Source organism: Lepus europaeus, chromosome 2 (assembly GCF_033115175.1).
Source record: "Lepus europaeus isolate LE1 chromosome 2, mLepTim1.pri, whole genome shotgun sequence".
NCBI lineage: Eukaryota > Metazoa > Chordata > Mammalia > Lagomorpha > Leporidae > Lepus > Lepus europaeus.
Window position 1 is genome coordinate 56,111,550 of NC_084828.1, and position 21,325 is coordinate 56,132,874.

General features: G+C 41.7%; 1 protein-coding gene across 7 annotated transcripts in view; it reads right to left on the reverse strand.

The window, feature by feature from the left end:
* The window catches only part of SENP7 (SUMO specific peptidase 7), a 206,426-nt gene that overhangs the window by 98,570 nt on the left and 86,531 nt on the right, over positions 1-21,325 (reverse strand). For 5 of the 7 annotated variants that reach the window (XM_062207205.1, XM_062207233.1, XM_062207216.1 and 2 more), the window contains one exon: positions 15,407-15,604. The exons of the other annotated variants lie outside the window; for them this stretch is intronic. In XM_062207205.1, coding sequence (XP_062063189.1) covers positions 15,407-15,604 — 198 coding nt within the window. The remainder of the gene's footprint in view (positions 1-15,406; positions 15,605-21,325) is intronic. 7 annotated transcript variants of the gene reach the window in all.

Genomic DNA, 21,325 nt, shown 5'->3' on the forward strand with positions numbered 1-21,325 from the left:
TCTGCTATGGCCCAGGAAGGCAGTGGAGGATGGCCCAAATACTTGGGCCCTGCACCCCATGGGAGACCAGGAGAAGTACCTGGCTCCTGACCTTGGATCAGCGTGATGCGCCGGCCGCGGCAGCCATTGGAGGGTGAACCAACGGCAAAGGAAGACCTTTCTCTCTGTCTCTCTCTCTCACTGTCCACTCTGCCTGTCAAAAAAGAATTATCTTCTGAATAATGAATGGTCATGCCATGTTTTGCATGATATTTATTTTGTTGCTAGATTTTGAAGAAAGGAAAAACAACAGAAAGAGAAAGAGAGAAATGATTAAAAAAAAAAAAAGACTTAGGGGATAAATCAGTCCATTTAAGTAGAACAAAAACCTAAAAGTCTTCCTAAAAAAGAAAAATTTCAAGATTCAACAAAAAAAAAAATCATGTAGAAAGATAATACACCAATCTGCACTAGAAATTGTATCCCTTGAAGGCCTCTAAAGCTATGAGAAGGTTCATGTCACAATTTCAGTATGTCTACTACAGCATATCTTTCTCTTTTTTTTAAAAGATTTATTTTATTTATTTGAAAGTCAAGAGTTAACAAAAAGAGAGGAGAGGTGGAGAGGGAGAGAGAGAGGTCTTCCTTCCTTTGGCTTACTCCCCAGATGGCCGCAACGGCTGGAGCTGTGCCGATCCAAAGCCAGGAGCAAGGAGCCTCTTCCAAGTCTTCCACATGGGTGCAGGGGCCCAAGGACTTCGGCCATCCTCTACCCTTCGGGTCTCCCACGTGGGTGCAGGGGCCCAAAGATTAGGGCCATCCTCTACTGCTATCCCAGGCCACAGCAGAGAGCTGGATCAGAAGAGGAGCAGCCGGGAATCGAACCGGCACCCACATGGGATGCCAGCGCTTCAGGCCAGGGCTTTAACCCACTGCGACACAGCGCTGGCCTCTATAGCATACCTTTCAATTAGAAAGCACTCTGTTACCATGTGAGCAAATGCCACGGAAAAAAATTAAAGAATAAGAAGAACAATTAAAGGGTAATGAATCATGCCTACATTACTGTTAAGAAAAATTAAAGTACAAAGGGGTGAAAATTAAATAGAAGCAGGATGACACAAGGATTAAGAGCAGTGACTTTAAAGTCAAATAAGTATAGGTGCAGAGTCTGATTTTTCACCTATTAATTTATCTATGAGGATTCATAAAGTTTGTGGAAAAATGAAATTAAAAGGTAAGCTTACTTTGTTGCAAATTATTTAACATAATTTCTGCCTCTTATCATTGATCTCCTTATCTTTAAAATGGAAAGAATAATTTCTACTTTACACAGCTGCTAAGATTAAATGCAGGGGCCGGCACTGTGGCATAGTGGCTAAAGCCGCTGCTTGCAGTGCCAGCATCCCATATGGACCCAGTTCGAGACTGGCTGCTCCACTTCCTATCCAGCTCTCTCTTTGGCCTGAGAAAGCAGTAGAAGATGGCCCAAGTCCTTGGGACCCTGCAACTGCGTGGGAAACCCAGAAGAAGCTCCTGGCTCCTGGCTACAGATCGATGCAGCTCGGGCCACTGCAGCCAACTGGGAAGTGAACCAGGGGATGGAAGACCTCTCTTTCTCTCTGCCTCTCCTTCTCTATCTGTGTAACTCTGACTTTCAAATAAAATAAATAAATCTTTAAAAAAGAAAAGATTAAATGAAAGAAGGTGTAAAGCAATTAGTGCAATTCCTGACACACAGCAGGTACACAATACATGAAAACTCATTTTAATTTTCATATTATTAACATGTTGTTCAAAGTTATAAATTCTTCACTCAAATGGTGCTTAATGGTCATAATTTATTATTAATTTTATTAATGATCATAATTAAATGGTCATAATTTATTAATATTACAATTATCTTGATGACAGTAGTGGTTTTTTTTTAGAAATTCATAATTGAATAGTTACCAATGACTAAAGTACACTCAGCTCTTTATAACACACAGCCATGGCCCAAACACCTTTCATCAACTCCTAGCAACTTAACTGATTCAGGTACTTTGAGGAACAAATAGCTTTGTGTGACAACATTATAGAATAAAAATCTATAAAGTTTGACAACTAAATTCTCAATACCTAAACTGTCTTTTTGAAGTACAGCTATATAAATTAGCATTTCCAGATATATTCCAGGGCTAGTCTGCATTTCAAAAAATTATGAATGTCCTTGAGAAAAATAAATTATATAAAAGATATATGCCTCATTTCTCATACTATCTCAATCTGGGAAGAAGGACTGAAGGTTGTCATTTCAAAGCATCTGTTTGTTTTCCTAAATATGTAATTAGTGTCAGTAGGTAACCAAAAATAGAACTTGTTTTATTTATTATTATAAAATCACACTTCAAAATAACATTAATATACTAAAAAATTACAGCAGAAACAAATTTTGAAATGCAATGAGATATAGTAGAAAGTATATTGATCTAAAAAGCAGTGTCAATTTTCTCAGTGTTTTCTGCATGATTATACTCTGATTGTAATTTTTTTCAATTACAAATTATGTGTTTCTTCCATGCTTACATGGCGAGGTATCTGTGAGATTCATGCAATTTAATAAATTTCAAAAACTGTAAAGAGCTATTAATGTATAACTTCATGTCAAGAGTAAATTTTCAAAAAAACCAAGTCCTTATTAAAAGGTAATATATTTGCGGCGACTTCCCCGGCCCCCACACTGTTGGGACTGGGGAACCTCGCCCGGGAGCGGAATCCCATAAAAGTTTGTGAATCAATTGATTCGTCTGCCTGGGAAGATTTGTTACGCACCAGACACCTTGCATATGGTGCCGAAACCCGGGAGCTGAGAGTGCGTGCCTCCCCTTTCTGGGTTCGAGGCCCCCTCACTTCTTGAACCTGTCTGGTGCCCGAGGCTGACTACGGACCACGCTCGACCAACTGTAAGTAACTCCTCCCCTGCTCTCCCTCCCTCCTCTGGGTTGGCCCAGTCTCTGCGATCTCTGGCTAGCTCTCTGTCTGGACAGAGACCTCCAAATTGTGTGCATGTGGGCTCTGTTCTCCACTGATTAGCCTCCCAGCGGCTGTGGAGACGTCCTGCCACTGGCTTGGCCCACAGAGGACTGAACTCTAATCTGTCTGCTGAAGTCCGGGACAGGGGACGCCTTGCCCGAATTTCAGTAGATACGGGCTGCCGGGGAGACAATGTGATCTGGCCAGTCCTGAGGGTGGGACTCAAAATGCCCCCTGGCCTGCCTCCTAAAGAACCTGAAGAAACTGGGACTGGCCCAGGACCTACGGCGTAAACGCCTAATCTTCTACTCTACCCAGGCATGGCCTAATTACCTTGAGAATTTCTGCACAGGGAGAGAAAATGGTCAGAGGTCCCATATGTCCAGGCTTTCTGAAATCTCCACTCTCGTCCTACTCCCTCTCCCCTACTTTCCTCTCTGCCTGCTCCACAGCCCAGGTCTTGCTGGCCAAGATCAGCCTCCACCTCCTAAGGACGCCTCTTCTGTGTTACTGCCAAACACTCCACCTTCCACCTTTTTGGACACTCCTGAGTTCCTGGGGACCCCACAGCTAGCCAGGAACCTCCCGCCCCCATATGCACATTCTTCCTCCTCGTCACCATGTCCTACCTCTGCTTCTGGCTCCTGGATACCATTGCTGAAAGCCAGGTAGCCAGGTGGCCCAACCACCGGTGTCAAGCTCCACCCCCATCCTATCGGGATGCTCCTGCTTCCCTGCCTGCCCTCCGGCAAAGTTTTAAAAGGACCAATTGCTGAACACTTGGTTCTCTAGCCTCCTCCTCTGGTCTCTTTTCTCTTCTCTCTTCTCTCCTGCTCTCTCTTCTCTCCTGCTTGCTCTCTCTTCTCTCCTCACTAGCTCCTCTCCTCTCTTGTCTCTCTCTTATACTCTCCTTCTCTCTTTTTTCCCTTTTTCACCCTACCCCTCCGGTCTGCTGGGTTTTAGGTCAAGTGCCTAAGCCAAAACCTCCACCTTCCACAATTGCGGCCCCAACTCTTCACTATCTCACTGTACTTCACTTTATCTTAGAACCAGGCCTGGTCCAAAGTCTACTCTCTCTGTCTTATCAGTTTGGGATTAATTGTCTCCATGTTTTCACTCTCCAGCCCTTGTCTTCCAACTGGTCTTTTGTCCAACTTGTTCTCTCATTTCTCTATTCTCTTCAAGGTAGGAAAGTAATTCTATTCTGAAGGACACTGCAAGATGTAAAATTTGATCTTGATATCTTATAAAAGGAATTGCTAACATTTTCTGTAATAGCATAGCCAAAATAAGAGATTAAATTATAATTTCACAGCTAGGTTTACTTCGCAATGGGCACAGTAAACAGGCAAGACCTCCCTTTCAGCCCAAACAAAGGAAAAGAAAGTTTTAAAGCAAGGACCCAGCTTTTCTCATGGGCATTATCTACCTCAGAAAAACTACTACAGAACATGTCTGTGACTATAGACTTCTAGTTTGGGTCACAAAGATTAGAGATGGGACACGGGCACTCCCTTGACTTGCATCCTCTGGTCTGCTCTAACAAAAACCAGGAGGAAAAGAAAGCTAGGCATCAGAAATGTGAAGATAGGTGGCAGCCTATTAAAGGCTGTTCTGTACAGTGACCTGCCTTCAAGGAGACCACTGCAGTGGCTTTCAATGTGGTAAGCCTGGGCTTTAGCAGAAGTCAACTTGTGAAGAGCCCTGGCAGCTCTGCCAGCCAAGAGTTAGATCTCTGGAAGTGGAACTGCCCTGGAGTTGAAGGACTTCAGGTCAGAGCCTTGGATCTTATTGGTTCTAAGCTGAAAGCTCTTCACTCAGCCCAGCTTCCAAAGTGACCCCTGCAGCTGAGGGGACGGCCACGTAGGGTCAGCAACATTGCAGGCAGAACTGTAAATTTCCTGTTAGAGATGCCACCTGCCTTTTACCTGGCCAGCTCTCCTCCAGGCCATCTAAGTAATGAAAGTCAACAGGGTGCCTTCCCCTAGGAGGTTCACACCTCCCTTAGGATGTACCCTATGTGAAGAGATAGATAAGTCTAGGTCCCATAATTTACAAGGGCTTAAAGCCCACCTAATTAATTATCAGGCCCCTTCTGTCAGTTTCTATTTGGCTGAGACAGCACCTTTCTTGGGCCCTCTAATAATGACTCTGTCCTTTTTTCTACACCCTGTCTAGCCCACTTGGGCCTCATTCCTTTTTTTTTTAACTTTTATTTAATAAATATAAATTTCCAAAGTACAGCTTATGGATTACAATGGCTTCCCACCCGCAACCCTCCCCTCTCCCACTCCCTCTCCCCTTCCATTCACATCAAGATTCATTTTCAGTTCTCTTTATATACAGAAGATCAATTTAGTATATATTAAGTAAAGATTTCAACAGTTTGCACCCACACAGAAACACAAAGTGAAACATACTGTTTGAGTACTAGTTATAGCATTAAATCACAATGTATAGCACACTAAGGACAGAGACCCCACATGAGGAGCAAATGCACAGTGACTCCTGTTATTGACCCAATAAATTGACACTCTAGTTTATGGCACCTGTAACCACCCTAGGCTCCTGTCATGAGTTGCCAAGGCTATGGAAGCCTTCCAAGTTTGCCGACTCTGATCATATTTAGACAAGGTCATAGTCAAACTGGAAGTTCTCTCCTCCCTTCAGAGAAAGGTACCTCCATTTTTTTTTTTTTTTTTTTTTTTTTTTGGTTAAGGGAAAAGGCTTATTGGGGAACACCCAACAGACCAGAAAGCTAATTCCAGCCAAGACTGGGAGAAAAGTCACTCATCTTTTGTAGGTAGAGGGGTTTGTCTGTAGAGAAATTTTGAACAATTATATAGCATTAAGTGGGGAAGAGGACCATCAGTACACACAGGTTGGGAGTAGAGCCATTGGTGGTAGAGTAGAGGTTATGATTACAAAGGAATGAGGCCCAAGTGCGCTAGACAGTGTCTAGAACAAAGGACAGAGTCATTATTAGAGGAGCTAAGAAAGGTGCTGTCTAAGCTACAATTAAGTTTTCTGATTGAGAGGCAAATAGAACCTGATAGAAGGGGCTTGATAATAATCTCTTGGGCTTAGGGCCTTGTAAGTTAAGAGGCCCAGACCTATCTATCTCTTCACATGGGGTACATTCTAAGGGAGGTGTGAACCTCCTAGGGGAAGGCACCCTGTTGACTTTCATTACTTAGATGGCCTGGAGGAGAGCTGGCCAGGTAAAGGCAGGTGGCATCTCTAACAGGAAATTTACAGTTCTGCCTTCAATGTTCCTGAACCTACGTGGCCGTCCCCTCAGCTGCAGGGGTCACTTTGGAAGCTGGGCTGAGTGAAGGGCTTTTCAGCTTAGAGCCAATAAGATCTGTGGCTCTGACCTGGGCATCCTTCGACCCCAGGGCAGGTCCATTTCCAGTGATCTAACTCTTGGCAGAGCTGCCAGGGCTCTTCACAAGTTGACTTCTGCTGAAGCCCAGGCTTACCACATTGAAAGCCACTGCAGTGGACTGGCCTGTTGGGTCTCCTTGAGGTCAGATCACTGTACAGAACAGCCTTCATTCACAAATGAGAGCTTTGCAGGATATAATATTCTGGGCTGGCAGTTTTTCTCTCTTAGTACCTGGGCTATGTCTCGCCATTCCCTCCTAGCCTATAGGGTTTCTGATGAGAAGTCTGCTGTGAGTCTAATTGGAGATCCTCTGAGAGTAACCTGACGTTTCTCTCTTGCACATTTTAGAATCTTTTCTTTATGTTTCACTGTGGTGAGTTTGATTACAACATGTCGTGGTGAGGATCTCTTTTGGTCATGTTTACTAGGGGTTCTATGAGCTTCCTGTACTAGGATGTCTCTGTCCTTCTCCAAACCCAGGAAGTTCTCTGCAAATATCTCACTAAAAAGGCCTTCTAATCCTTTCTCTCTCTCCATGCCTTCAGGAACTCCTAGAACCTGAATGTTGGGTTTTTTAATAGTATCCTGTAGATTCCCAACAATAGTTTTTAGATTTCTAATTTCCTCTTCTTTTCTTTGGTTTGACTGTATACTTTCCTGTGCTCTGTCTTCTAAGTCCGATATTCTCTCTTCTGTTTCACTGACTCTGTTTTTAAGGCTCTCTAATGTGTTTGTCATTTGATCGAGTTCTTCATTTACTTTTGATTTCTCTTCACTATCACATTTTCCTGTTCTACTAGTTTCTGCGTTTCCTTTTGATTCTTCCTTAAGATTTCATTTTCTCAAACGAGATTTTCTATCCTGTCCAGTAAGGAATTCCGTAGCTCAAGCATTTGTTTTTGAACACTTCGAATTGTTCTTATCATAAATTTTTTGTAATCCGTATCTTGCATTTCTTCCGTCTCATCATCTTCATAATCTTGGCTTGGGGTGTCTTGTTCATTTGGGGGTGTCTTAATGTCTTCCTTGTTCTTGTTTTCTCAGTTTCTGCGTTTGTTGCTTGGCATTGTGGAGATATTCTTTGGATTCTCCTTCCCTCGCTGTTGTGGTTTTGTTGTTATACTATGACTGTATTAAGTGGACTGTCTGCTTTTGATGGAGCCTTAGAGGCTTGAGATGGGTGTGGCCTGAGAGCTCTGTTTGATTCCTCAGGGTTAAGGGTGTGCCAAAGGTGACACTCCCAGGTTAGGCGTGGTAAATCTCTGTCTCTTTCTTTCTTTCTTTGATTCAAAAGGGAAGCAATTCCGCACAGCTGAACAGAATTGGGGGTAGTTAGCAGGCGAATGATATACCCACAGGAGCCAGCGATTGGAAGCTCTTTCCCAAGGACCACACAGGAAATCTGTGCTGCCCTCAGTGTGGGCTCAAATTCTCCTGCAGTCTCGAACTGGATTGCCAAGGTTACCGAATTGTAGCATCTCTGGAGAGTACTCACGTGAATTCCAAGAGTTCTCTCCCCCACTGTCTCTTTTTTCACAGTCTCAGTTCATTAGCACCACACGTTCACTAGGTGGTCACCCCACTTATGATGTATGTCCAAAATGGCGCCTGCTCTTTATCTTGCTCGCCTTTGAGAAGTGAGCAGAGAGAGAGAAACTCGTGTCCGTATTGGTTACTTTATTTTTTTTCCTCTCTCTTCTAGTTAGCCAGGTGAACTTTTCCCCACGGGGTTTCAAGCCTCGTTCCCTCTAGTCTCCTCTTTCGCTTGCCCGCCAGTGTCTCAGGCTATTGAGGTTCGGCTCACCTCACATTCCAGCGCTGGTGTGTTGATTCTGCCGCTGGTGTCCCAAATTGTGGGCTCCCACGCTCTCCACGCAGGTCCACTATGAATAGTAGCAGAGTTTCCTCTGCTGTTTCTTCCCCTACTCTCCTTGAACCTGCAGTATCTCCACTTTTATTAAACTGTCTCTCCCCGGACTATCAGTGTGCTCCCTTCCTATTCTGCCATCTTGCCAGCCTCATTCCTTTGTAATCATAGCCTCTACTCTAACATCAATGACTCTACTCCCAACCTGTGTGTACTGACGGTCCTCTCCTCCACTTAATGTTGTATGGTTATTCAGAATTTCCCTACAGACAAACCCCTCTACCTGCAAAAGTTGAGTGGCCTTTCTCTCAGTCTTGGCTGGGAACAGATTTAAACCACGTCGATCAAACAATCCTCACAAGGGTCCAGAGACCCCCTCATTTCCTCTCCTCTATGAAATCCTTTCATTACCTGGTTAATGTCACTCTTAGGATCATTGGTTGCTATTCTCACCCTGACTTGTATACTACAGTGTCTGTTTAAGTGTTTACAGCAGGTGATAATGAAATGAACCAAGACCTTCAGCAACCAGGCAGTCAACCAGATGCTTCCCCATCCACAAATGCCTATCCCTACGGAGCCCCAAGATAACCCCAGCAGGCCCCTGTAGAAGACGTCCCCAGTCAGCAAGAAGTAACCAGAGAGACTCATTGTCGCCCCCTTTCAATTCATCAAAAGGTCAGGATGGTAAATTTGGGATCCGTAAGGCAAGAAGGCCTATACTTCCAGGAATGGAGAGTCCCTACCCGCACTTCCGGGGACGTAAAGTCCTTCTCAAGGTCCCTGCAGGTGCCTAAAGGTCAACCAATGAGGATCAGACCTGCCTCAACATTTAACCCCCATGCCCTGTATCTATCAAAGGAGCCCTCCCAGCCTCTGATGTGTGACTTCCCCAGCCCCCACCATGTTGGGACCAGGGAACCTCACCCGGGAGCGGAATCCCAATAAAAGCTTGTGAATTTAAAAAAAAAAAAAGGTAATATATTTGCTAATAAAGCAGTAATATAAAAAGCAAAAAATACAAAATTAATTTAGTGTTCATTGTTGCTGTAATTCTAGAATAATGTCTAAGATTGTGCTATGTGGCATTTTAAGAAGATTGTCATAAATCTATTTTTGTACCACATGAAATAAATTCAAAATATACCTTCTAAATCAGCTTCTTGAAGTATATAAACAAAGAATTTTTGAGTAACTTTTCTTAGAGATTCACAGATTTTCTAAGTTGGCTATTTACTAAGCTAAATATTAAGTGAATAAATTGTCTCTCAGAATATTACCAATTTAAATAAAGAAATACTATAGCAGGGCTGGCGCTATAGTGCAGTGTGTCAAAGCCCCAGCATGCAGTGTGGGCATCCCATATGGGTGCTGGTTTGACCCCAGCTGCTCCTTTTCTGATCCAGCTCTCTTCTATGGCCTGGGAAAGCAGTAGAAGATGGCCCAACTCCTTGGGCCCCTGCACCTTGTGTAGGAGACATGGAAGAAGCTCCTGGCTCCTGGCTTCAGATCAGCTCAGCTCTGGCCATTGCGGTCATTTGGGGAGTGAACCAGCGGAATGGAAGACCTCTCTCTTTCTCTCTGACTCTCTCTCTCTCTCTCTCTCTCTCTCTCTCTGCCTCTCCTTCTCTCTTTGTGTAACTCTATCAAATAAATAATTCTTTAAAAGAAAAAAGAAGTATTACCATCAGAATATCTGAAATATGTAATTTTTAAAAAACTTCACACACATATAAATTGAAGAAAAACAATAAATATATTTACATTACTCAGGAAGATTTCAATTATTGAGAACTTTTTTTAAAAATTATTTTATTCGTATTTGAAAGGAAAAGTTGGAGAGAAATAAAGAGAGGTAGAGGCTGAAAAATATCTTATATTTGCTGGTTCACAATGGCTAGGGTTGGGCCAGGCAAAAATCAGGAGCCAGGAGCTTCATCTGGGTCTACCATGTGGGTGGCAAGGTCCAAGATCTTGGGCCATCTTCTGCTGCTTTCCCAGGCCATTAGCAGGGAGCTGGATCAGAAGTGGAGCAGGGCCGGTGCTACGGCTCAACAGGCTAATCCTCCGCCTAGCGGCGCCGGCACACTGGGTTCTAGTCCCGGTCGGGGTGCCCCTCTTCCAAGCCAGCTCTCTGCTGTGGCCCGGGAGTACAGTGGAGGATGGCCCAAGTGCTTGGGCCCTGCACACCATGGGAGACCAGGAGAAGCACCTGGCTCCTGCCTTCGGATCAGCGCGGTACGCTGGCTGCAGCACGCCGGCCGCGGTGGCCATTGGAGGGTAAAGCAACGGCAAAGGAAGACCTTTCTCTGTCTCTCTCTCTCTCACTATCCACTCTGCCTGTCAAAAAAAAAAAAAAAAAGTAGTGGAGCAGCAGCCAGGACTCAAATCGGTGCCCATAAGCAATGCAGATGGCAGCTATACCCACTGCACTACACCAGCCCCTACAACTAACCTTTTTTTTTTTTTTTTTTTTGACAGGTAGAGTTATAGCCAGTGAGAGAGAGAGAAAGGTCTTCCTTCCATTGGTTCACCCCCCAAATAACCGCTATGGACGGTGCTGCGCTATCCGAAGCCTAAAGCCAGGTGCTTCCTCCTGCTCTCCCATGCGGATGCTGGGGCCCAAGCACTTGGGCCATCCTCCATTGCCTTCCCAGGCCACATCAGAGAGCTGGACTGCAAGAGGAGCAACCGGGAATAGAACCAGGCACCCATATGGGATGCTGGCTGCACAGCGGAGGATTAACCAAGTGAGCTAACTTTTCTTAATGGAATATGGGTAGAGTGTGTCTGTATTTCTCCAGTGTCAATTTATAGAAGCAGGAGAAAGACAGTTTATTTTCTTAAAAGGCTTGCAACTGTCTCTCATTAGGCCTCTGTCTAATGACCAAAGCTAGTAATCTGGAAATTTTCTTCCAGGAAAATATAAATCTGAATCACATATGGAGATAAGATTTACAATAAAGTATAACTTGGTTATTTTTTTAAATAGTGTTCTATATACTACAAATTTGATATTCTAAAATTCCTGACCCTTTTCTTCATCATTTAACAAGATTTACTTGAACCATGTGTTTTCTATTTATTTTCTCAATCTTATCCATAAATCAAAAGGCCAAATATCCTCTCATAAAAGTCAATATCAGCGCTGTGGCATAGCGGATAAAGCTCCCACCTGCAGCACCATCGTCCCATTTAGGCACTAGTTAGAGTCCTGGCTGCTCCATTTCTAATTCAGCTCTCTGATATGGCCTGGGAAAGTAGTAGAAGATGGCCCAAGTCCTTGGGCCCCTGTACCCACTTGGGAGACCCAGAAAAAGCTCCTGGCTCCTGGCTTCGGATTGGCACAGCTCTGACCTTGCAGCCAATTGTGGAGTGAACCAGCAGATGGAAGACACCTCTCTCTCTCTCTCTCTCTCTCTCTCTCTGCCTCTCCTTGTCTCTCTTTGTAACTCTTTCAAATAAATAAATAAATCTTAAAAAAAAAAAAAGTCAGCCGGCGCCGTGGCTTAACAAGCTAATCCTCCGCCTTGCGGCACCGGTACACCAGGTTCTAGTCCCGGTTGGGGCGCTGGATTCTATCCCGGTTGCCCTTCTTCCAGGCCAGCTCTCTGCTATGGCCCGGGAAGGCAGTGGAGGATGGCCCAAGTCCTTGGGCCCTGCACCCACATAGGAGACCAGGAGAAGCACCTGGCTCCTGGTTTCAGATCAGCGAGATGCGCCGTCCGCAGCGGCCATTGGAGGGTGAACCAACGGCAAAAAGGAAGACCTTTCTCTCTGTCTCTTTCTCTCTCACTATCCACTCTGCCTGTCAAAAAAAAAGTCAATATCAATATCACTACCTTTTAGATTCCAGGATGCAAATAAAATGTTTAACAAATTGAAGGAGTAATTTTGGTTTATTTAATAGTCAAAATTAAAGATAAATTTAAGAGGAAAAAATTATTTTTTCTCCCTTTTATTGTTCTGAAATAATTAAACCCCTCATGCTAAAGTTAAGCAAAGACTGAAATAGGCATAAGTCTCCTACTGCAGATAGCAAATCTTAGGTAGCAAACAATTTTCCAAAGCCATACTCAACAGAGTTCTTCAATTTTTTTCTTTGAAGCTTGCAAAATCTCTTTTCCTGGTGGGCACCAAAATCACAACATATACAAGTATGATTCCTTCTGACGGAGGAAAATGTATTTCAGTTAAAGATTCTATAGGTATAACTCTTGTGAGAAGTAATCTTTATTGTATTCAGCAAACATTTATTGAGCATTTTATATGTGCACACTATTGTACTAGTAATGAAGTAAAAATAAAAAATAAAAGTATATGCAGAGTTTTCAAAAAGTTCATAGAAATGCATATTATGAATAAACTATACACAGATCTCAAAAAATTTTTGCACCAAAACACGTTTATCTGTCAATTCCAGTTGCCACGAACATTTACTATATCCTTGCAATCTTAACTCACAGGAAGTTTACTGCCAAGGAAGCACAGAAAGTAAAAATCACACTACAGGGTGATGAGTGTCATGATATTTGAACTGACTGCTAGCACTACACAAGGCATCAAATGTAGGTTTGGAATGCGGAGTCAAGGAAGATTACCAAAGAAGAAAATATAACCCAGCGCTCCAGACAAATAGAAATCAGCAAAAAGGAAAAGGAGATTGTTTTTATAGTTCCCTAGGTCTGAAGCAGAGTGTAATATAGAAGAGTAGACAGATGCAAGGCTAGAAACGGGGAAAGGTGAGATCATCAAGGATCTTACGTGCCAACCTAAGGAGGCTGAACTTTATCTTGAAGGTTGTGTGTAACCACAGAGATGCTAAACTAGTAAGTAACAACTAAGATCTGCCTTGGGGGAGGGGGGTGCACATTACATAATAGATTGAGAAGCTGCTTGAGACACTAGCATCCCATATGGAGTGCCAGTTCAAATCCCAGCTACTCAGCACTTATGGTCCAGCTTCCTGCTAATGTGCCTGGGAGGTAGCAGGTGATGCTCAGTGCTTGGGCCACTGTCATCCATATGTGAGACCCAGATGGAGTCCCTGGCTTCTGGCTTTGGCCTGGCCTACCACTGACAATTGTGGGCATTTGAGAAGTGAACTAGCAGATGGAAGATTCTCATTCATTCTCTCTCTCTCTCTCTATTAAGTAAATAACTTTTAAAAAAAAAATAATATCTGCCTTTTACAATAAACACTCTGACAACAACATGAGGAATAAGCCAAGAAGAAACAGACTAGGCACAGGAAGTGTAATAAAGTTACTGCCATAATAAAGGCACACAGTTACAAGTTATTGAATTGAGGCCCTGGCAATAAATATGGAGACAGATTTGGGAATTAAAAGAACAAGACATGATAAATAATAGCATAAAGTGTAAGGAAAAAAGAGGAGTCAGGACAATTCCAACTTCTAATTTGTGGAACTGGGAATATGGGGGTGGTCATTAGATAGGGAGGGGATACAAAAACAGGGATCAATTTAGCAATCAATTTGTTGCCCACCACAGTGACTGAACAAGAAAGAAAAAAAAAAACAAATTAGGATCTTATTGGGACTTTACATATTGTATTTAAGTTTCATGAACACATAATCTAGGCATTAAGAATTCTTGGTGGCAAAAACTAGTTCTGAGAAAATAAAGCACTACACTGTTCTAATTGGAAAATGGACAGTCATGAGATGAGCAAACTGATGATTTTGTTGTCATTTACAAAGAATTAAAGCTTACATTCAAAAAAGTCAAAGGATTTACAAAGGTCATTCTTATAGCCCCATTAGATCTGCCAACACGAGATTAATTTACCTGTACTGAGGAGGAAAGAGGCTAGAATCCAAGAAAATGAGAGCAAGCTACTTCACAGATTATTGATGCTAAGTTGTCTGACCCCAATATTTAGTGCTTTGGAAAGTTAAAATTTATTTGGTAGGAAAGTCTCATTAAACTTTTTATGATTTTAATTTTTGAATAAGTTTCCTTTTGGACTAATGTATAATATTACATTCAGATGTGTTAACAGAGTTCTGTTCATCAGAACCGTTAGTTAGAAAATAACTGGAAAGTCAGCACTTTTTGCCTGGGTTTTGACATCTAAAGCACTTATATACTGACATTCAGATTACAGATAATGTAATCAAAGCTAATGGAAACATTTTAATTGAAAATAAAATTTTGTCCTTTAAAAATATTCATTTTGGGGCTAAACCTGTAAATGGAAATCTATAAAAAAATATTACAAATTAAAAATTCCTAGAGTTAACTCCTAGGTTTCAGCTCCAAATTCCATATACAATTCTTTCAAACACACACACACACACACATACACATACCCACACACACGAGCCAGGGTTGTGGCTTACTGGGTAAAGTCACTGCCTGCAGGCACCAGTTTTTGTCCTGGCTGCTCCACTTCCAATCCAGCTCCCTGCTAATGGCCTGGAAAACGCAGCAGAAGGCGGTCCAAGAGTTTGGGCCCCCTCTATACACGTGGGAGAGGCAGATGAAGCTCCTGGCTCCTGGTTTCCAAACCCGGCCATTGCAGCCATTTGGAAAGTGAACCAACAGAAGATCTCTTTCTGTCTCTCCCTCTCTCTATATATAAAACTCTTTTATCAGATAAACAAATAAATCTTTAAACACATACACACACAAAAAAAACAAAGTTTGTTAGTTTTCAAACTTAAACTGAATATTTACCATTATAAAACAGAAGATATTATCCTCTTTTTCAAAAAGAATATAAAATACGAGATGAGGATATAGATATATATATTTAGGATATAGATATATATTTAAAGTTATATTAAAGATGCAGAAAGTGAGAAATATATACACACATGGATATACACATGTATCTTCATTTTATATTATAAAATAATTCTTTAAAAGATATGTACATGAAGCAAATTCCTATAAATAAATGTCAAGGGTACTTGTTCCTAAATGTAATTCCAAATCAATCTACTTAACGAAGTACCAAATCACCAACTAACTTTGTAATCAAGATTGCCAGCTTTAAGATTTGCCTTAGAGTGGGGCATATCTGCAAATGTAGACCTTCAAGATAATTTCCAGCAATTTTATTTAAGAGTATTGGATTTATATTATTTCAAATGTAGTGAGTTGAACAAAATCAATATTGAACAACATACCTTTTAGATAAATTAAGGCTTTGGTGAAGAGGCTCTAATTTATGACATGTCTCTATGCTGTCAACAGATGTCGAAGGCAATGAGTCTGATTGCACCTTGTTGGCATCACATAAATTAGCATCGTTTCTAGGTAGGGTCTTTCTGAATTTTCGTCCTAAATCCGTCAATAGGACATTCGTCAACATAACTTTGAGTTGCCTGTTATACACATAAATAATTAATACATATGGTACTAAACAATGTATAATACATTAATTCAGCATAAACTATAACAAATGAATAACTCCAGGACTTCTAAATTGTTAATTCTTCAAGCAATTACCTAGAGTAGTAAATATTATAAGTAAAATATATACATATATATTTGCCTAATAATTCTCACATATATGTTTAAAAGAAAAGGCTATTTCATTTAAGCTAAAATTGTCTTCAGAGTTCTGTCAGGTACACACAGCTGTGGACATGGGTATGTATACCTGTTAGATTCCTAGCAACCCATTCACAATTATTCACACTGTTAGTGGAAGGACAACCTGGAGTCGCAAATCTTATCACAGTCACAACCCTGTTCTGCACTAAAAATGTGCTTTGTTTTAGCACATGTGGATTTAAAAAATGTTACTAAAATTAGGGGTGAAGGGTGGGCATTTGGCACAGTAGCTAAGATGTTGGTTGGGATGCCCACATTCTATATCAGAGCACCTGGCTTGCAGTCCTAGCTCCAGCTGCTGCAGGCATTTAGGGAGTGAACCAGGGGATGAAAGATCTCTCTGTCTCTGTCTGTCCGCTTTTAGAATAAATTTAAAAATTAAGTAAATAGAAATTAAAAAAAAATAAGGGGTGGCTCAGGATTGAGCCGTACTACTCTTCAGCATTAAAAGAAAAATAAAGATGATGATGATGATGATGCAATAGTAACATACAAGTTAGGCCTATACAGTCTTAAGACATAATTTTATTAAGTTTACTTCTTTTTTCTTGAAGATTTTTATTTATTTATTTGAGAGGCAGTGTTACAGAGAGAGGAGAAGGGACAGAGAGAGAGGTCTTCCATCTGCTGGTTCACTTTGAAAGTGGCTGAAGCTGGGCAGATCTGAAGACAGGAGCCAGGAGCTTCTTCTGGGTCGCCTACATGAGTGCAGGGGCCACCTTCCACTGTTTCCTCAGGCCATAAGCAAAGAGCTAGATCGCAAGAGGAGCAGCTGAGACACAAACCAATGTCCACATAGGATGCCAGCGCCCCAGACAGAGGCTTAGATTACTATGCCAGAGCACTGGCCCCTATTTCTTTTACTTCTGAAATAAATCCATTTAAATCATTTTTACTGTACCAACCTCAGAAAGGAAATCTGATAACTACAAACAGTTCCAGCTTTTTGCCTCATCTTTTGGCCATCACCTACTCATATTCAACATATCTCTATGTGGACAATACTTGAAGAACTAGGTTCAGTTCTGTTATCATGGAATATAGTTTTTACAATGATGTGAAAAGCTACCAAGTGAACTCATGACACTATCAAAGAATGGCTGAAAGAATTGGAAATCAGAGAGTATATTTTACTCTTTGGTAAAAAGTTTGAGGCACTTTCAGGTTGCTTAACAAGCACAAGAATATTTAAGAAACAGCAAGCAAAATTCATTTGTTTATAAAATGAAACAAGATATCTAAAAAAAAAAAATCACTTGTTTCCAATAGACACTTAGGGCTAATCCTCCAGCCATCAAGAAGGGGGATGTGGAAAAAAGTCCTTAGGGAGACTTAAATAGAAGGCAATGAAACTCTAAACATGCTGAATTTTTTTAAGATAAAGTTTAAAGTGCTTGTTTTTAAATAATTAACAATGGGCCTGCATCGCTGCATAGCAGGTAAAGTCACCAAGTGCAACACTGGCAACCCATATGGGCGCCAGTTCAGGACCCAGCTGCTCCACTCCTGATCCAGCTCCCTGCCAACATGCCTGGGAAAGCAGCAGAGGATAGCCAAGTGCTTAGGTCCCTGCACCCATGTCAGAGATCAGGAAGAACCTCTTGACTCCTGGCCTCAGCCTGGCCCAGCCCCAACCTTTGCAGCCATTTGGGAAGTGAACTAGTGGATGGAAGATTCTCTCTGTGTCTCTTCCTCTCTCTGTGTGACTCAAAAAATAAATATTAATGAATAAAGAGAGGAGTGACAAATCAATGAATCAATGTAATTCACTCAACAAATACTGAACATCTTCTAGTAAAACAACTGTGCATATAGAATTTGTGGACTCAGCAACAAGTAGTATAGTTACAGTTCTTGCTTTCATGGAGAATAATAATCCAATGCACTATTTACTTACAATTGTGAGAAGTGATATGAAGGAAAAATACAAATAATTTCTGAAACAAGATAGGGAAAATGTTCCTGAGAATATGACTTTTAAGCTGAGGAGTCAAAGGATAGGCACTATCCAAAGGAAACAAATGGGAAAGAAAGGTCTAAAAGCAGGGGACAAAATACAAATGCTCTGATATGAGTAAAGCTTATGCAAGTAAATTAATGATAACCTGGCTCAAGCACTTGGAGCGAACATGAAATATGTACAAGATAGGAGTGAAGTTAGGCAGGACATAGACTATATTAAGGATTTCAGACACTATGTCAACAATAAAAATCCATTAGTTTTAACAAGGGAATGTTTTGTTTAAAAATATTTATTTATTTATTTATTTATTTGAAAGAGTTACACAGAGAGAGAAGGAGAGGCACAGAGAAAGAGAGTATTCCATCCGCTGGTTCACTCAATTGGCCAAAATGGCCAGAGCTGTGCTGATCCAAAGCCAGGAGCCAGGAGCCTCTTCCCCAGTGTGGGTACAGGGGCCCAAGGACTTGGGCCATCCTCTACTGCTTTCCCAGGCCATAGCAAAGAGCTGGATCAGAAGTGGAGCAGCTGGGACTCCAACCAACCCCATATGGGATGCTGGCACTGCAGGCGGCAGCTTTACCTACTATGCCACAGCGCTGGCCTCCAGAGCTGTATTTTTTCTTTTTTTTTTTTTCTTTTTTTTTTTTTTTTAATTTTTCACAGGCAGAGTGGACAGTGAGAGAGAGAGACAGAGAGAAAGGTCTTCCTTTTGCCGTTGGTTCACCCTCCAATGGCCGCCGCGGTAGGCGCGCTACGGCCGGCGCACCGCGCTGATCTGATGGCAGGAGCCAGGTGCTTCTCCTGGTCTCCCATGGGGTGCAGAGCCCAAACACTTGGGCCATCCTCCATTGCACTCCCTGGCCACTGCAGAGAGCTGGCCTGGAAGAGGGGCAACCGGGACAGGATCGGTGCCCCGACCGGGACTAGAACCCGGTGTGCCGGCACTGCAAGGCAGAGGATCAGCCTAGTGAGCCACGGCACCGGCCAGAGCTGTATTTTTAAAAGTTTATTTTGGTCTTTTTCCTTTTAAGAATAATGAAAAGGCAACATTAAGGGTAAAAGGTAAAGATTACTTTATTAGAAGCACCTTAGTGGAATGGTTCAACAGAAACAGCAGGATGAGAAAATGGGGGGCGGGGGGGGGGACAAAAAGTACATAGCAAATGTAAGCAGTTAAGAAATACACCTACAGCTATGAAAGTGGGAGAAAGGACAAGGGCTAAAGATAGATGTGCCGGGTCAGACATTGTGGTGCAATGAGTAAGCCACCTCTGGGTATGCCAGCATCCAAACTGGAGTGCCAGTTACAGTCTCAGCTATGCAGCTTCCAATCCAGCTCCTTGCTAATCAATCTGAAAAGTAGCAGAAGATGACTTCACCACTTGGGTCCCTGTTACCCACATGGGAACTCCACTCCTCCTGACTTCAGCTTGTCACAGCTCAAGCTGTCATGGCCATTTAGAGTGTGAACCAGCAGATCAGAGATACCTGTCTCTGCCTCTCTGTTTCTCTTATCTTTCAAACAAATAAAATTTTTTTAAAAAGAAAAAAGAAAATTATTGAAGTGAACAGAAAAGATTTATTAGTTACTTCTTGGCTGTTTCACTGCTTTGAGATAGGAAATATTTGTATAAGTTTAAATAATTATGGAAGGAGGTCAACAGAGTAGAAAAGTTTAAAGATTAAAGGTTAAAGGAATAATTAACACAATAAGCTTCCAGAGAAATGATATAATAAAATATAAGATTTACTTAATGTATACTATATATATGACATTGTGCTAAGAGTTTTATAATGATTCACTTCATCTAATCTTCTTTTAAACTTTTATTCAGTACAGTTTATGGATTACAATGGCTTCCCCCCCCCCCATAACTTCCCTCCTACCTGCAACCCTCACATCTCCCGCTCCCTCTCCCATTCCATTCACATCAAGATTTATTTGCAATTATCTTTATATACAGAAGATCAATTTAGTATATATTAAGTAAAGATTTCATCAGTTTGCACCCACACAGAACATAAAGTGTAAAATACAGTTTCAGTACTAGTTATAGCATTAATTCACATTGAGCAACACATTAAGGACAGAGATCCTACATGATGAGTAGGTGCACAGTGACTCCTGTTGTTGACTTAACAATTTGACACTCTTGTATATGGCGTCAGTAATCACCCTAGGCTCTTGTCATGAGTTGCCAAGGCTATGGAAGCCTTTTGTGTTCACTGACTTCGATCTTATTTAGACAAGATCATAGTCAAAGTGGAAGTTCACTACTCCCTTCAGAGAAAGGTACCTCCTTCTTTGATGGCCCCATTCTTTCTACTGGGATCTCAATCCCAGAGATCTTTCATTTAGGTTTTTTTGTTACTATTTTTGTTTTTTGTTGTTGTTCTTTTTGTTTTTGTTTTTTTTTTGCCACAGTGTCTTGGCTCTCCATGCCTAAAATACTCTCATGGGCTCTTCAGCCAGATCCAAATGCCTAAAGGGCTGATTCTGAGGCTAGAGTGCTATTTAGGACATCTGCCATTCTAGGAGTCTGCTGTGTATCCTGCTTCCCATGTTGGATCGTTCTCTCCATTTTTTATTCTACCAGTTAGTATTAGCAGACACTAGTCCTGTTTATTTGATCCCTTTGAATCTTCGACCTATCAGTATGATTAATTTTGAACTGAAATTGAACACTTGGACTAGTCAGATGGAATTGGTACATGCCACCTTAATGGGATTGAGTTGGAATCCCCTGGCACATGTCTAACAACACCATTTGGGGCAGGTCAGCTTGAGCATGTTCCAAATTGTACATCTCCTCCTTCTCTTATTCCCACTCTCATATTTAACAGGGATCACTTTTCAGTTAAATTTAAACACCTAAGAATAATTGTGTGTTAATTACAGAGTTCAACCAATAGTATTAAGTAGAACAACAAAAATACTGAAAGGATAAAGTATTAAATTGTACATCAACAGTCAGGACAAGGGCTGATCAAGTCACTGTTTCTCATAGTGTCCATTTCACTTCAACAGGTTTCCCCTTTGGTGCTTGGTTAGCTGTCACTGATCAGGGAGAACATATGATATTTGTCCCTTTGGGACTGGCTTAATTCACTCAGCATGATGTGTTCCAGATTCCTTCATTTTGTTGCAAATGACCGGATTTCATTGTTTTTGACTGCTGTATAGTATTCTATAGGGTACATGTCCCATAATTTCTTTATCCAGTCTACTCTTGATGGGCATTTGGGTTGGTTCCAGGTCTTAGCTATTGTGAATTGAGCTGCAATAAACATGAATGTGCAGACAGCTTTTTTGTTTGCCAATTTAATTTTCTTTGGGTAAATTCCAAGGAGTGAGATAGCTGGTTGTATGGTAGGGTTATATTCAGGTTTCTGAGGAATCTCCAGACTGACTTCCATAGTGGCTTAACCAGTTTGTATTCCCACCAACAGTGGGATGCTCCGTTTTCCCCCCATCCTCACCAGCATCTGTTCTTGGTAGATTTCTGAAAGTAAGCCATTCTAACCA